The sequence below is a fragment of the Sander vitreus genome, chromosome 6, assembly GCF_031162955.1.
Source record: "Sander vitreus isolate 19-12246 chromosome 6, sanVit1, whole genome shotgun sequence".
NCBI classification, from domain to species: Eukaryota; Metazoa; Chordata; class Actinopteri; order Perciformes; family Percidae; genus Sander; species Sander vitreus.
Genome location: NC_135860.1, coordinates 29,211,161 through 29,229,091, shown reverse-complemented (window position 1 = coordinate 29,229,091; position 17,931 = coordinate 29,211,161). Strand labels below are relative to the sequence as shown.

The 17,931-nt window shown below is 36.7% G+C and overlaps 1 protein-coding gene across 1 annotated transcript in view; it reads left to right on the top strand.

Moving 5' to 3' along the window:
- ggctb (gamma-glutamylcyclotransferase b) overlaps positions 1-4,586 on the top strand; it is a gene marked incomplete at its 5' end in the record, with an annotated part of 5,439 nt that extends 853 nt beyond the window's left edge. Inside the window, 2 exons of the mRNA XM_078251961.1 lie at positions 65-197; positions 4,422-4,586. Coding sequence (XP_078108087.1) covers positions 65-197; positions 4,422-4,586 — 298 coding nt within the window. The remainder of the gene's footprint in view (positions 1-64; positions 198-4,421) is intronic.
- Positions 4,587-17,931: the final 13,345 nt, after the last annotated feature.

The following is a 17,931-nucleotide window of genomic DNA, read 5'->3' as shown; positions in this document are numbered from 1 at the left end:
TGTGTGTGTGTGTGTGTGTGTGTGTGTGTGTGTTTCAATGTGCTTGCATGGGTGACACACTCAGTCAGGAGAATGTTACGTTAGGTGCGTACAGTCCTGTGGAGCTCTCAGTGAAGACAAAAGGCCAGGAGCTCAACTGTCGTACGTACATAATGAACAGCTGTGTGTACGCCCCACCTTCGCCACAGTACCTGCAGGTAAGAATGCGACATCCATGCTACAGGTCATGCTGGGGGAGGGATTCTTTACAGCCAGTTGTGAATGCCAAGCAGGTTCTTCAACCACGAGAATGTCAATTTTAAATAAGGCTGATGTTATTCTACATGTTTTACTGTCAACAATTGCCATAAAAACCAACTGTGTGTTAGTCCGTCTCTCCCGACCCTGTTAGTTGCACCCAGCCCCAAACCCACTGATTTCTACTGAAGATGCGTCTTTTAAAATGGCTCACAAATATATAGTTTCATGTTTCCAATAAACAAAACTCGAGCATACGTTCTGCGTGTGCACGAGACCTAATACGTCTCAATAACAGCAGGCGGTGTTAATCTGTATTGTCGCCCAAAAAATGAAAACCGGCAGCTGATTGGACGAACGCGTCACGTGGGCTTGGCTTCTCCCGAATTTCAAAGCCCGACCATAATGGCGGCTCGTTCAGAATACGATGTCGTATTTTTCGAAACTAGTTCACCGAAACGTGTTTCTGAAAACATTTTAAGCGAGAAATAGGCCGTGCAGTTGCTGAATCTGTCTTCATTTCAGATCGACAAAGGTCAGTTTAAAAGATTTTCGTCAGATTTTGAGAGGCGTTCGTCACGCTCATCCCGCTCATCATTTCCAGGTTAGCACTCCACCAATCAGATTGGTCATTGAGTCCGACTGCCCACTGGCCGATTCACCAAGTCAAATCGGCCCTAATGAACGCCGACAGCTCCTCCGACTGACGAAGGCACGGAACACACCAAACAGACTCGGGTCACTGACCTCGCCAGACTGTCCGACAGCCGATAATCGGGTTGGTGTGTCAGCGCCTTTAGATACAGTTAGCTAGCTAGTTTTCAATCAGCCTTTCCACTAACTGTCTTCTTCTTTGCAAGGGCACCGTCACAGCATCCAGGGGTTAGCGCTGCTCAGGACGATTGTGATTAGTTTAAAGAGCCCCTATTATACTCCTTTTCAGTGTCATATTTGCACTCTTGGGGTCTACTAGAATAGATTTACATGGTTTGATGTTCAAAAACATATTATGTTTCTCATACTGCCCATTGCTGCTGCTCCTCTGCCTGAAAAGCCCAGTCTGCTCTGATTGGTCAACTGGCCCACTCGGTTGTGATTAGTCAACCAAATTCAAACAAGCCACTTGGCGGGCTGTGCTTGCTCAGGCAGCACCTATGGGCAGGGCATCTGTAAAACTGGGCTGGCTTTCTCAACTAATGACATCATTAATTGAGGAATTTTAAACAGGTATGTGGGCGAGACGTTTCAGACAGTTGAGAAAAAGTGCTGTCTGTGGGAGAGAAAGCTCCATTTGGAGTGAAATGCGTTTTTTTTTTACCTTGCACATCTATTACATACACAAAAATGTATATTACACACTAAAAGATGGGGGGAAATCCCCAAAAGGTTAATAGGAGCTCTTTAAAGAAATACAATAAATACAATACAAACAAGAATTTTTCTCCCTATCCCAGAATAGATAAGCAGTTTATCCAGACCATACTCCAGCACTGAAACAGTGCTGTGCAGATAGGTCTGCTAATGTGAGACAAGCTAGTTTAGTCCAGTGGTTCCAAACCTAGGGGTCAGGCTGAGGGGTCGTAAAATGATAAATGGGGAAGGAAAGAAGAAGAAATACACAAATCAGATCATTTGGACTCTTTGGGCCTCAAACAATAAAATAAAACCACCAGAGAAGTTTAGAGGGGAAATGTCTCTTTGGTGGAACTGCTAACAACTGGCCTCAATCTGTGTTGTATTTTATAAGCTTACCATGTGTGTGACTTTATGTATTATTGCCCTCTGAAATGTAGTGGAGTACAACTATAAAATAATATAAGATGGATATACTCAAATAAGTACTTCAAAATGTTGTATGAGTAGGTAAGGAGGAGTTCATTACTAAATCTAATTTTCAGTGGTGGATGAATCCACATGTGGTGCTCTGAGTAGTGTCAGCAGGACGGTGTGTGTGTGTGTGTGTGTGTGTGTGTGTGTGTGTGTGTGTGTGTGTGTGTGTGTGTGTGTGTGTGTGTGTGTGCCAGTCCAACCCATGTGTCTGTGTAAAGCATCTGGAACAAGGATGAGTCTGCTCACCTGTGTGATCAACACATCCAAATAGTGAGGACACTCGCCACGTTTCACAGCTCCAACAGTCTGTAAGCTGAAATACCAGACTGTTCTTTTGCACATGTGAGAGCTGCAAACATGCCTGAGAGAAAGGCAGCGGGGCTTTGTGGGCTCAGCTTTGTCTCTATGGTGTGTATGCACGAGTCCACTGTACTGTTCCCTCTGTTGTTCTGGACCTCGTCTCTCTGTGTGAGCACATACATTTACTGTGATCTTTGGATACTGACTCTGTGTAGCCCACATAGCTGTTACATGCAGAACAATAGTGTACAGTACAGTACAGTACGGTACAGTGCAGTACACTACAGTGCAGTGCAGTACAGTACAGTACAGTACAGTACAGTAACGAACAGTGCTGTACAGAACAGTACAGTACAGTGCAGTGCAGTACAGCACAGTACAGTACAGTAACGAACAGTGCAGTATGGAACAGTACAGTGCAGTGCAGTGCAGTACAGTGCAGTACAGTGCAGTACAGTGCAGTACATTGCAGAGGTGGAAAGACTCTAATCTGCTTGGGGGGGAACGAGGGTGGTGTGGTTTATTGATACAATGCTCACGTCAAAGTAAGTTATGTGATATATGATTCATTCATTCTGATGGCCTTTACTTTTTTCAAATAATACTTTGTCAGTCTGATCTGACTCAACACAGCTGAGTTTCAGAATATCCAACCCAGTGAGCTATGGGGTGCCATTTGTAAAGCAGCTCACGCTGAAAATAACAGCAACATTTTGTCACATTTAGCTTCAAACAATGTTTAAAAAACTGGTAAGAATTTTTGAGGGTCACTTTTTTGCACATTTACAACAATATTTGTCAACTTAGAGATATTTTAAATAGTTAAATCCAAATATTAAATGTTACACCTAAATGTTAAATGTTAAATCTAAATGCTAAATCTAAATCTAAATGTTAAATCTAAATGTTAAATCTAAATGTTAAATCTAAATCTAAATGTTAAATCTAAATGTTAAATCTAAATATTAAATCTAATGTTAAATCTAAATGTTAAATCTAAATATTAAATCTAAATGTTAAATCTAAATGTTAAATCTAAATCTAAATATTAAATCTAAATGTTAAATCTAAATGTTAAATCTAAATGTTAAATCTAAATCTAAATCTAAATCTAAATATTAAATCTAAATGTTAAATCTAAATGTTAAATCTAAACGTTAAATCTAAATCTAAATATTAAATCTAAATGTTAAATCTAAATATTAAATCTAAATGTTAAATCTAAATATTAAATCTAAATGTTAAATCTAAATATTAAATCTAATGTTAAATCTAAATGTTAAATCTAAATGTTAAATCTAAATGTTAAATCTAAATGTTAAATCTAAATGTTAAATCTAAATGTTAAATCTAAATCTAAATCTAAATGTTAAATCTAAATGTTAAATCTAAATCTAAATCTAAATGTTAAATCTAAATGTTAAATCTAAATGTTAAATCTAAATGTTAAATCTAAATGTTAAATCTAAATCTAAATGTTAAATCTAAATGTTAAATCTAAATCTAAATCTAAATGTTAAATCTAAATGTTAAATCTAAATATTAAATCTAAATGTTAAATCTGAATCTAAATGTTAAATGATTTAGGTTTAGATTTAACATTTAGATTTAACTTTTAGATTTAACATTTAGATTTAATATTTAGATTTAGATTTAGATTTAATATTTAGATTTAACATTTAGATTTAATATTTAGATTTAACATTTAGATTTAACATTTAGATTTAGATTTAGATTTAACATTTAGATTTAGATTTAGCATTCAAATTTAACATTTAACATTTAGGTGTAACATTTAATATTTGGACTTAACTATTTAAAATATCTCTAAGTTGACGAATATTGTTGTAAATGTGCAAAAAAGTGACCCTCAAAAATTCATACCAGTTTTTTAAACATTGTTTGAAGCTAAATGTGACAAAATGTTGCTGTTATTTTCAGCGTGAGCCGCTTTACAAACGGCACCCCATAGTGAGCTGGGAGAACATTCAGGGATGTGGGTCATGAGTAAATCAGGGACCATATAACATTTTGAGCTTCATGGCTCACTGCAGGTGATTGTAATGGGAGCGGAGCAGAACGGGTTGCCAAAGGACTACCAGGAGAGGCTGAGAACCATCAAGACCAACATGTATGAGGGCCCTCTGCCCATGATGGCTGAACTGGAGAGAGCCAGAAGGAGAGCCAAAGAGAGGGACAACCACTGTCCTGATGCCTGATAATCCAGCAGAGTCCAGCTCCATTTTTTACCAAAGGAAAGTCCTCGTAATACTGTATGCAACCCTTTATACTGGAGCTTCTTAACAAGTGCACCTAAGCTAGTTGCTTAATGGCTAACCTTAACTTAGAACACAGCAGTGATGGGTCTGTGGTCTGACCTGAACAGGCCTGGTCAGATGAAAATAACGGTCACATTTTGATAGTGTCAAGGTGACATGTTTAGTGAATACATATCACCATAAGAAACAATAAAACCGGTTTTTTTGGGGGCTTCACAATCATGCCTTTATGTTTTTACAAAAATAGCAGGCTTAAAGCTATAGTGCGTAGTTTCTGTCGCCCCCATGAGGAATTCTAAGTAATGACAACAAAACTGTCGGCGCGTCCACATGATACAAGCCTTCCGTGATCGCGCACGCGCCCCCAACCCTCCTCCACACAGTTGTTTTTAACCAAGGAGGACAGGATTAAAAAAACATGATGGACTCTTCAGAAGCGCTAACTATCTTCACTCAAGCTTCTGCGCTGGAAAGTCGCCGGACGCCACAATCTTCTGAACATAGCCATACTGAGAAATCCAGAGAGAGTTGTGTGGAGCTGATTGAACTGATTAGCTTTGTAGCAACTCATTTGGCAATGGCTTGAATGTAACAGACCTTCATTAATATCAAAAAGTTACGCACTAAAGCTTTAATGGTATTACTTACCTAAGTAAAGCGAGTAAGTCACTGCAGGATTATTTTCATATATTCAATATCAGTGGCTATAATTTGACATGAAGGAAAAATGTAAGACACTATATGTTCCTTTAATGCTCTATGTAATGTAATATTTGTGATGCTAATTGTCATTTTGCACATAGGCGACTGTACCATTATTTAAAAGATGCAACCCTAATACTGTAGCTTCTTAACAAGTGCACCTTAGTTAACTGCTGAATGGCTAACCTGACTAACCTTCCTGGTGCGTGAGTCAACCACTGATGGATGGGTCTGTTGTCTGACCTGAGCGGCCTGTTCACATGAAAATAACAGCCACATTTTGACAGTATAGAGGTGGGAGATCCACCAGGAATATTTACTGTATACATATTACTATAAGGAATAATAAAACAAGATTTAGCCAAGAATATATTAAAGGCTTTTTAAACTTTACCCTGTTGAGTGGCTCAGTTTCTTTCAACTCTTTTACACTTGGATCCACAAACTGAAGAGCATCGGAGAGACACTCTCTACAGATCAGAGGAGCACTCTGTGACTAAAAACAGAGTTTCTTTTGGGCTTCATAATCGTGCCTTTATGTTTTTATGGTTAAAATGTATTTTAATATGCTAATGTCTTGCTCGTAGCACCACTTTGAGTCATGGGCAACTAAAATATTACTTAAATGGCCATATTATATCATACATGGTAGAAAGTAATGGGCAGTGCTTTATGCCACTCAAATATGTGACCTATTGATGACCTGCAGGTCAAGAGGTCACGAGCTGTCAAAAATGTGATTTACATCTGCCAGTTGTTTCTGACGCGATTCTTCCGGAACATTCCAGAAAAAAGGGCGTGCCTAAGACCGGATATTACCAGGGAGGAGACATGAGATGACACACAAACAAACAGACACAGTTCATGTTGTCATGTTGCCGCTTGAGCATGTGAACCACTAATGTTTGCACACACATGCACATGAATTTGAATTGATGAATACAAAACTTATTTTGTATCATTTTAATGTAACTAGCTGAAACAGATTTGTATTGATTGACATTGACAATTCACAATGACAAACATTGACTTAAAAGATTGGTTGTGTTTAATGTGTGAAAGATGTCAATTTAACAAAAGATAACGTAGCAGCAAGTAGTTAAGCTAATTATATTAAATATACAAACGTTAACAAATATGTGCTTGTGACGTTTTTGTATTAATACAGCTATTAAAATGATATGTTATTCTCCTTGGTGTACACTTATAATAGTTGTAAAAAATGTAAGATAAGATTCAACTTTGCACCCCTGAACCTTTTACAAATTTGTTTCTTTGTAAAATGCCAAAAGTAATTAGTACTACATTGAAGTTATATGACTTCACCAGATGCATTTATGTTTTAGCGACATTGCGTCATAATTTCCCAATTCAGAATTAACCAAAACGTAAGTCTCACAGACAAGATATGGTAGATTCAACATGAATTTGAATTCATGAATACAAAAATGATTTTGTATCATTTTAATGTAACTAGCATAACCAAATTCTCTTAAAAGATTGTTTGGGTTTAATGTGGTGAAAGATGCCGAAAAAGATAACAGCAGGAAATAGTTTATTAAATATATACAAACATTACACATTTTTAAACTTATGTGATCAGTGTTAAAAAAAAAAAGAAAAGAAAAAGTAAGACGAGATTCAACTTTGCACCCTGTCCCAAATTAGTCTCTTTGTAAAATGGCAACGTTAAAAGTAAGTAGTACTACCTTGCATTTACTCTGGTCTCATGTTATCTGCATTTCAACCTGAGCTCAAAGCTTTGTACTATGGATTTTACTTATTGTTATATACAAACATGAAACATTTTTAAACCTTATGTCATCTGTGATCTATGTGATATTAATATAGCTTTTAAAATCATATTGTAAATAGTTCTAACTTGAAGTATGTAAAAAGTAAGTAATACTATTCTGGTCTCATGTTATCTACATTTCAACCTGAGCTCAATTATTTATAATAATAATTAATTATACAACGCAGTAGGCAACTGACAACTTTGTCTAAATATTTGATGGTCTTTTATATATTATTATATATCACTTAAGAGCAGAAACTAAGAATTTAAGACCACCAACGTTTTATCCTGTAACAGTATCAGTGAAAAGACCCTGAAGGGTGTTGAAACGGCAACTATGATTACATCAAAACTCTGACTCAAACAAGGTTCTTGTTATTTACTAGAAAAGAGAGGATTTAAGAAAACTATAAGAGATAGTTAAAAAAGAAAAAGATATAGGAAGCTTGTCCCTCCAAGCGAACTGCTATTTTATTTATGAATTGGTATATCCAAATGTGACACTTTTCGACTTTGTATTTCTATTATTGTTATACAATGTTCTGTTAATTTTGTTTTGTTTGTTAGATTATTTTAATTGTCTTTGTTCTATCTACAACATCTATCAATGTTGGAAGATCTCTCTTGGAGTAGACTAGTTTTTCCCTTTGAAAGAGCAAGGGCCTCTAGCTTGCAGTTGTCAGCTAAGGTCAAAGGTCAACCTCTGCTCTGCAGCGCTTACACACACACACACACACACACACACACACACACACACACACACACACACAGTTGTTTTATTTTTCTAGTTTCCTAGTCCCATTTTTTAGTCTTAAGTACTTAATACAAGAAACAAATTAACAGTTAATTATGCAACATTAGTTAGTTGCAAGGACGTATAATACAAATTACTGCAATGATTATCTCTCTCCTATATTGAGTAATCAGGTCGGTCTTTACCTAAACACCTTTATGCTATGTACAACTTGACATTAATCCGTAACAACTACGTTTTAATCAGCTTTATCTTATTATCTTATATGAACTTTTAGAAATAGTATCATATCATATATACTGCATGAAAACGAGCTGCAAGCCATAGCAAGGGGCCTCTAACCAATTGCCATAGCTAAGGTCAAAGGTCAACCTCTGCTCTGCTGAACACACACACACACACACACACACACACACACACACACACACACACACACACACACACAGACACCAGTGGTATGTCAACAGCTGTACATTTATGTCCACATACGTTCTCGCTTAGTAGTTATCTTTAGATTGGATATGTCGTTAGATTAAATGCCCGTAAGAAAATCATTTCCAGACACAACCAGAACCACTCAAGCTAAAAGCATTGAGTGTTAAATGCCACATGTCCCACTGTAGCCTTTCATCTCACTATATACACAGTTTGGTTTTATTTGTTAGCCCTGTGTTAACCTTGTTAAGCTGTAAATGTAGCAATTCTTCTCTCACTTTCATAAGGAAAATTGTAGGGTATATCCAATTACAAATGCAAAGTACCGCTTATTAAACAAGAACAAGAAAATATATGAATGGATTTAAACACCAGTGCAGCCAAACACTATGAACAATCTTCATCTAGACAACACCTTATTAAGCTTCACTGGAGTTATATAGTATTTATACAGGAATTTATAATTAGTTTCCTTAACTTTAATGTTTATAGTTAAAGGTGAGGTCAATTCCGTACACAGAGTTAGCCATTCTTTTTCACTAAACTTCTTTTTAAGCTCTAATTCCCAATTTGTTCTCAAAAAGAAGAAAAAGAGTTCTGGGAACTTTCAGACAAAATTCTATACAAGTGAGATATCTTACACTTAAGCGAAGTTGCAGAGATAATAAATTGTTCCAGCTCAGTGGGATAGAGTCTAAGTTGTCCCTTTTTATGTAAAGATACAATGATGTGACGAACCTGCAAGTATTTAAAAAAATCTGTTCTAGGACTTTATATTCTGCACAAATAGCAGTAAAGGATTTAACGGACTCAGAGTCTTCATCAAACATATCTGAAAAGGTTTCTAAACCATGAAGTGACCAATTTCGAAAGTCAATTTAAGAGAGAGCTAGAAAGTCGGGGTTAAATGCAATAGGAGAGTTTTTGCTTATATGACCTTCTGTGCTCAGATACCTATTACAGTCCTGCCAAGGTTTCAATGTGGCTTGTAAAGGGGGGAACCCCTCTACATTCATCAGGGACTGCAGTTTGTTAACATAAAGTGTTGTTGTGATCTCCATGTTAGTGATTCCAGTGCTACCCAAAGAGCACTAGCTCCCAACTTCCAACTTATAATATTTCTAACTTGGAAAGCCCAGTAGTACCATAAAAAATTGGAAGTCCTAACCCCCCTTTTAAACATGGTTTTGTTAAAGTGGACAGCTTAATCTTTGGGGTCTTGTTGTTCCATATACATTTTGTTAAACATCTATTAATTAACTTAAAAAAAGAAAAGGGAATATAACATGGCAGCATATTAAAAGCATAAATAAAGAGGGAGTATACTCATTTTAATGACATTCATTTTCCCAATAAGAGACAGTGGGAGAGCAGACCAAGTCTGAAGTTTCTTTTTGCATTCCTCCAGCAAAGGGTTATAGTTTCCCTTGAATAGTTTGTCCAAAGCGGGTGTCACTTGTACTCCAAGATATTTAAAGCCATATACTGACCAAGAGACAGGGCATTCCTTCTTAACATTTTCCTCATTTGGAATGTTAAGAGGGCAAGCAATTGATTTTTGTAAGTTAACCTTATACCCTGAAGTTTTAGAAAATTTTTGAATATCTTCCAAAACATGGCGCAAAGTTGACATAGGTTCTGTAACAAATAATAAAGTATCATTGGCATAAAGAGAAATTTTGTGATGTTGTGTGCCTGCGGTCACTCCCTTTATCATAGGATTAATTCTGATCATCTCAGCAATAACAAATAATAATGGGGAGAGAGGGCAGCCTTGCCTGGTACCTCTTCCTAAGTGCACTGGGGAGATTCCACATTATTAGTACAGACAGTTGCATTTCGAGTGTCATATAATGCTTTAAGCCATTCAATGAAATTGTAGCCTAATTTAAATTTATCTAGTACTAAAAAAAGAAAATCCCATTCTAAGCAGTCAAACGCCTTCTCAGCATCAAGAGACATTAATAATGAAGGTGTTTTTTCTGGTTCAGATAATGTATGAAGTTAAACAGTCGTCTACTATTATCAGATGAGTGACGACCTATAATGAATCCATTTTGGGAGAATTCATTCTAATCTCTTTGATAACAGTTTTGTAATAATTTTATAGTCACAATTTAGCAAACTTATAGGCCTATATGAGGCACAACTTTGACAGAGATTCTAGCTGTTTTCAAAGAAACACGAAGAATGTTATGGCTAGAGAAGTCATTAACCATTAACATAAAAACTAATTTAAGTTGTGGCCAGAAAGTTTTATAAAATTCTCCAGAAAACCCATCCGGGCCTGGAGATTTATTTGCTGGTAGTGATTTAATTACAGAAAACACCTCTTCCGCAGACAAGTTTTTCATCTGAGACTGTAACCTGAGGTAGATCCAAACTTTCTAAAAAAGGTTGTTGCCTCAGGGATTGAAATATTTTCAGATTTATATAAACCACTATAAAAATCAAAAGATTGTTTATTAATTTCTAATGGCTTGTATGTTACTACATTTTCAGTTTTAATGGCCATTATTGTTCTCTTAGCCTTTTCCTTTTTCAAATAATGTGCCAATAGTTTACCTGGTCTATTCCCAAATTCATGCATTTTTTGTTTCAAATACATACTTTTTTGTTTAATATAGTTTGAGTGGTCTGAGTTGAAATTTGCTCTGGCTATAACTAATTTATTCCAATTTTCTTCAGATTGATCTTGCTTATGTAACGCTTCTCTAGATAATAATTCTTCCTTTAAACCGTCAGTAATTAATTTTCTTTCTTTATTTTCATAAGAGGAGTAGGATATAATGTGTCCTCTCAAAGTAGCTTTTGCTGCATCCCAAAGTATGGATGGGGCTGTTTCAGATGATAAATTATAAATATTAAAGTCTTCAATCCACTCTCTCATTTTCTTACAGAATATTTCATCTTCTAAAACTAAAATGGGGAAATTTAATAATCCGTTATTAGAAGATTGATGATGAAGACTCTGAGTCCGTTAAATGCTTTACTGCTATTTGTGCGGAATATAAAGTCCTAGAACTGATTTTTTTAAATACTTGCAGGTTCGTCACATCATTGTATCTTTACATAAAAAGGGACAACTTAGACTCTATCCCACTGAGCTGTAACAATTTATTATCTCTGCAACTTCGCTTAAGTGTGAGATATCTCACTTGTATAGAATTTTGTCTGAAAGTTCCCAGAACTCTTTTTCTTCTTTTTGAGAACAAATTGGGAATTAGAGCTTAAAAAGAAGTTTAGTGAAAAAGAATGGCTAACTCTGTGTATGGAATTGACCTCACCTTTAACTATAAACATTAAAGTTAAGGAAACTAATTATAAATTCCTGTATAAATACTATATAACTCCAGTGAAGCTTAATAAGGTGTTGTCTAGATGAAGATTGTTCATAGTGTTTGGCTGCACTGGTGTTTAAATCCATTCATATATTTTCTTGTTTCTTGCAAAGCGGTACTTTGCATTTGTAATTGGATATACCCTACAATTTTCCTTATGAAAGTGAGAGAAGAATAATAATAAATAAAACCAAACTGTGTATATAGTGAGATGAAAGGCTACAGTGGGACATGTGGCATTTAACACTCAATGCTTTTAGCTTGAGTGGTTCTGGTTGTGTCTGGAAATTATTTTCTTACGGGCATTTAATCTAACAACATATCCAATCTAAAGATAACTACTAAGCGAGAACGTATGTGGACGTAAATGTACAGCTGTTGACATACCACTGGTGTCTGTGTGTTTGTGTGTGTGTGTGTGTGTGTGTGTGTGTGTGTTCAGCAGAGCAGAGGTTGACCTTTGACCTTAGCTATGGCAATTGGTTAGAGGCCCCTTGCTATGGCTCGCAGGTCGTTTTCATGCAGTATATATGATATGATACTATTTCTAAAAGTTCATACAAGATAATAAGATAAAGCTGGTTAAAACGTAGTTGTTACGGATTAATGTCAAGTTGTACATAGCATAAAGGTGTTTAGGTAAAGACCGACCTGACTACTCAATATAGGAGAGAGATAATCATTGCAGTAATTTGTATTATACATCCTTGCAACTAACTAATGTTGCATAATTAACTGTTAATTTGTTTCTTGTATTAAGTACTTAAGACTAAAAAATGGGACTAGGAAACAGGAAAACAGAAACTAAAACAACATACATGTATGTAGAGCAGAGGTTGACCTTTGACCTTAGTTGCGGCAACTGTTACCTATAGGAGCCCTCCTCTGGCTTGCATGACAGCAGCTCGTTTCATACAGCAGAACTGATGCTTATGAATCTGGGCCTGTTAAGAATGCGAACCACCGTCTACACTTGTGTAAAATAAACAGTGAAAGTTAAAGACAACCCGTCCGCTGGCTCTCTATCACTCTGGCAGCATGTCACCGAAGGGAAAGTTGCCTGTTGCCTTGTGCATTCCATCAACAACTGGTTGGTAATTTTATCGAATGTCAGTCAACTTAAGCTACCCAGGTCTGAATTATATATCACTAAAACTAGAATCTGCAGTTTGTCTCATAACTATTTGGACATTTCTCATAAAGTAGTAGTATGGGTTTTTTATTTAAAGTTACATTAATGTCAATTTGTACAAAGCATAAAGGTGTTTAGGTAAAGACTAAACCTACTCAATATGGGAGAGAGATAATCATTGCAGTAATTTGTATTATACATCCTTGCAACTAACTAATGTTGCATAATTAACTGTTAATTTGTTTCTTGTATTAAGTACTTAAGACTGAAAAATGGGACTAGGAAACTAGAAAATAAAACAACTGTGTGTGTGTGTGTGTGTGTGTGTGTGTGTGTGTGTGTGTGTGTGTGTGTGTGTGTGTGTGTGCGTGTAAGCGCTGCAGAGCAGAGGTTGACCTTTGACCTTAGCTGACAACTGCAAGTTAGAGGCCCTTGCTCTTTCAAAAGGAGAAACTAGTCTACTCCAAGAGAGATCTTCCAACATTGATAGATGTTGTAGATAGAACAAAGTTAAAATAATCTAATAAACTAAACAGAATTAACAGAACATTGTATAACAATAATAGAAATACAAAGTCGAACAATATCACATTTGGATATACCAATTCATAAATAAAATAGCAGTTCGCTTGGAGGGACAAGCTTCCTATATCTTTTTCTTTTTTAACTGTCTCTTATAGTTTTCTTAAATCCTCTCTTTTCTAGTAAATAACAAGAACCTTGTTTGAGTCAGAGTTTTGATGTAATCATAGTTGTTGTTTCAACACCCTTCAGGGTCTTTTCAGTGATACTGTTACAGGATAAAACGTTGTGGTCTTAAATTCTTAGTTTCTGCTCTTAAGTGATATGTAATAATATATAAAAGGCCATCAAATATTAAGACAAAGTTGTCAGTTGCATATTGCGTTGTATAATTAATTATTATTATAAATAATTGAGCTCAGGTTGAACTGCAGATAACATGAGACCAGAGTAGTATTACTTACTTTTTACATACTTCAAGTTAGAACTATTTACAATATAATTTTAAAAGCTATATTAATATCACATAGATCACAGATGACATAAGGTTTAAAAATGTTTGATGTTTGTATATAACAATAAGTAAAATCCATAGTACAAAGCTTTGAGCTCAGGTTGAAATGCAGATAACATGAGACCAGAGTAAATGCAAGGTAGTACTACTTACTTTTAACGTTTGCGTTTTACAAAGAAACTAATTTGGGACAGGGTGCAAAGTTGAAGCTCATCTTACTTTTTTTTCTTTTCTTTTTTAACACTGATCACATAAGTTTAAAAATGTGTAATGTTTGTATATATTTAATATAATTAGCTAAACTATTTCCTGCTATGTTATCTTTTTCGGCATCTTTCACCACATTAAACCCAAACAATCTTTTAAGAGAATGTGGTTATGCTAGTTACATTAAAATGATACAAAATCATTTTTGTATTCATGAATTCAAATTCATGTTGAACCTACCATATCTTGTCTGTGAGACTTACATTTTGGTGACGTGTTAATTCTGAATTGGGAAATTACGACGCAATGTCACTAAAACATAAATGCATCTGGTGAAGTCATATAACTTCAAGGTAGTACTAATTACTTTTAACGTTGGCGTTTTACAAAGAAACTAATTTGGTTCAGGGTGCAAAGTTGAATCTTATCTTACATTTTTTACAACTATTACAAGTGTACACCAAGGAGAATAACATATCATTTTAACAGCTGTATTAATACAAAAATGTCACAAGCACATATTTTTTAACGTTTGTATATTTAATATAATTAGCTTAACTACTTGCTGCTACGTTATCTTTTGTTAAATTGACATCTTTCACACATTAAACACAACCAATCTTTTAAGTCAATGTTTGTCATTGTGAATTGTCAGTCAATCAATACAAATCTGTTTCAGCTAGTTACATTAAAATGATACAAAATAAGCTTTTGTAACATGATCAAATTTCATGAACTGTGTCTGTTTGCTTGTGTGTGTAGTGTGTGTGTGTGTGTGTGTGTGTGTGTGTGTGTGTGTGTGTGTGTGTGTGTGTGTGTGTGTGTGTGTGTGTGTGTTTGTGTTTCATGTGTATAATGGCACACAAGTGCAGGAAAGTTGTAGGAGTGTGTGTATGGATGAATATTATACTCTTTCCCATTAATTTCCTATGGCGGTCATTTTGACCCGTAAACAAGAAAAGTGTGACCAAGTTGAATAAATCAATCAAAATTCAAAGAAAGTAGTCACAATGAATGTTATGTGTTCAAATGGCAGTTGTGATTTTGTGTGATCTGTTGAAAAATACCATATTTATGGTACAGGGAATGTCGGTCATACTTCTCACTGGTTCGCTCATTTGAATTGAAAACGCAATTTCCGGTAGAGTGTTCGGGCATGGGAAAAAGGGGTGTGTTGGGAAAAGGGGAGTGAATATCGATCCCCGGGCCAGAACGAAGCGGACACAGCCAGATGAGTACGGAGCAGCGGAGGACGCAGGAGGGCAGAGGACATATGGACCAGAGCTAAGCATGCACAGACATACGATCAACATGTTTTACAAAATGTAACTCCTGATTTGAGCTAAGTTATCCTGCCCCAAGCTATCTTTTTGTTGTTGTGTGTGTGTGTGTGTGTGCGTGTGTGTGTGTGTGTGTGTGTGTGTGTGTGTGTGTGTGTGTGTGTGTGTGTGTGTGCAGAGATGCATTGACCTTTGGGTTTAGACCATTCACGCTTATTAAAGCTACTTCCTTGGGCCTGTTGTAAGAGGAGCCCTTGCATTTTTGAACATTCCTTTTTTACAGCCCTGTCTTACACACACTCTCTGGGCTCACAGTTATAGGCTCATCTGCTTCAAATAGTGGAAAGATACCTATTTCTTGCTCACTGGTTCATTTGAAATGCATCTTCCTGTATCTCGCCCATTGGTTCATTTAAAAACGCAATTTCTGGTCTAGGGACATTAATACGCATCTTCCGGTCTCCTCCCTGGTAATATCCGGTCTTAGGCACGCCCTTTTTTCTGGAATGTTCCGGAAGAATCGTGTCAGAAACATCTGGCAGATGTAAATCACATTTTTGACAGCTCGTGACCTCTTGACCTGCCAGTCATCAATCAGGTCATCTATAGGTCACATATTTGAGTGGCATAAAGCACTGCCTATTACTCTCTCATGGTACTGCAGGTAAAGTATGAGAATGATTTGTCACTCTGCTCCACAGTACCAAACTACAATGCCATGATTTCCTACAATAAAAGCAGGCTTAAATATAGCGAGCAAGTCACTGCAGGATTATTTTCATTCCTTCAAGAAATTACATTCTAAATCTGTGGCTTTAATTTGACGTGAAAGAAACATGCAAGACATTCCTTTAATATTTTAATAATGTTCAATAACATTGTTTTCTCTCGGGTGAGAGGATTCAACAAGCCACCTGTACCTGTTGGTTTTTGCATTTGATGCAACCGAACATAACATAGTGTACTAAGGGTGAGAGATGTAGCGTGTGTTAAGTGTTAAGTGTCTTCAGACTAGGCTACATATATATATATATATATATATATATGTGTGTGTGTGTGTGTGTGTGTGTTTATATATCCAACATATCTCGTCTTTATCTAAAATGTTTGATGCCTTCACATGTCAACACTTTGAGTAACGTTAGCTTGGTGAGCTAATTTACCTGTTGGGCCACAGACTAAAGAAACTCACAGAACCCAAACTAGCAGTCAGTTCGACCGACGGTGACATGTTGCTGTTCCTAACGCTAGATTTGGTTTACCAAAGACGCTAGCAAAGCAACACAGGACAGAAAATAAGCTCAGCAGAGACCACTGATAGGTCGGACCTCCAAGTTTACCCATATATCTTTAACATGTGTGTGTTTACCTACAGCTAATGTGCCACACAAATTACAGTTTTAAAAATAAAACAAATGAATGCTGATGAGCCCTTTTTACTTTTGATCCTAAAGTTGAACTATGCCATTTTACTAGAATCCTTCATGCCTCTTCTCCGCAGATAGTATATATTGGCCATGGCAAAGTAAGCAGACATGCTACAGTGTGGACGTCTCTAATATATTCAAATTGAATATTGGAGAGTTGTGTGGCCAGAGGAGCCTCTATGTTGGAGAGTTTGGGGGAGGACTTTCGATTGGCCTCAAAAAGGTTCAGGCAAACCATCAGATTATGAAAAGAGTAGCAAGTAAGAAATGTATTTAAATGGACGACATTTCAGTCCCAGTCAGATCTTTGTCAGGTCAAAAAGCCATCAGATAACCCAAGAAGGCCAGGCAGACACGCTGTTTGCTGCAGCATTGCAGACAGTGAAGAAGGTGACAGGATGTCAGAGCCTGTTGCTGGAAAGAGAGGATGTTCCACATGATTTTGGTGTTTGGCCGGCCCCAGCTGTCCCTCTGTTTGGAGTTGAGAGTCTGAAAGGCCACTATCATTTTGTTTATTTTTGGAAACAGGATACAGTATTGGCCTCCTTTAGAGTTTAGCCTTGTAAAACTCAGCCCACCTCTGCCAGCCAGGCTGCTCTACAGCATCCCTCTCTTCACTTCACACATTTTGTTTTCCAGGCCTCTTAACCACCCAAGCAGAGCTGTGACGTAATTCCAAATAAACATATCATCTGAGACAGGGGGATGTATCTAGGACAGAAAGTTGTCCTGTCTGTGGGGAACAAGGCAAAACAGATTGTTCTGTGCTGTGCAGCTGCAGCTCACGTTCATTCTTATTCAGCGGAGGAGAGTCAGGGCTGCAGTGCAGCCTTGAACCCTGAATTCCCTCCCATATTTAAAGTTGTGTTCAAGTATGTTTTAACACTGTATTGCAACAACACACACATGCTTGTTCATTCAGTTTGTTCCCACACTTCAGGAAACAGGTATCCTGTCATGCCATACAGCCCACAGTCCTAACTGCTGAGCCTAGTGGCCCCCCCACAGGCACTGTGGACTCAACAACAGTTAAGTGGGACACAGCAAGAAACCACACGTGGGCCATTACACAAGCAGCTGCATCACCGTCTGAGAGTGATGGTGACCTGCATGTGACCTACATCTCTGTTTAAAAAGTGTCATTGGCTCTATTGATCTGTGTGTGCTCTCTAC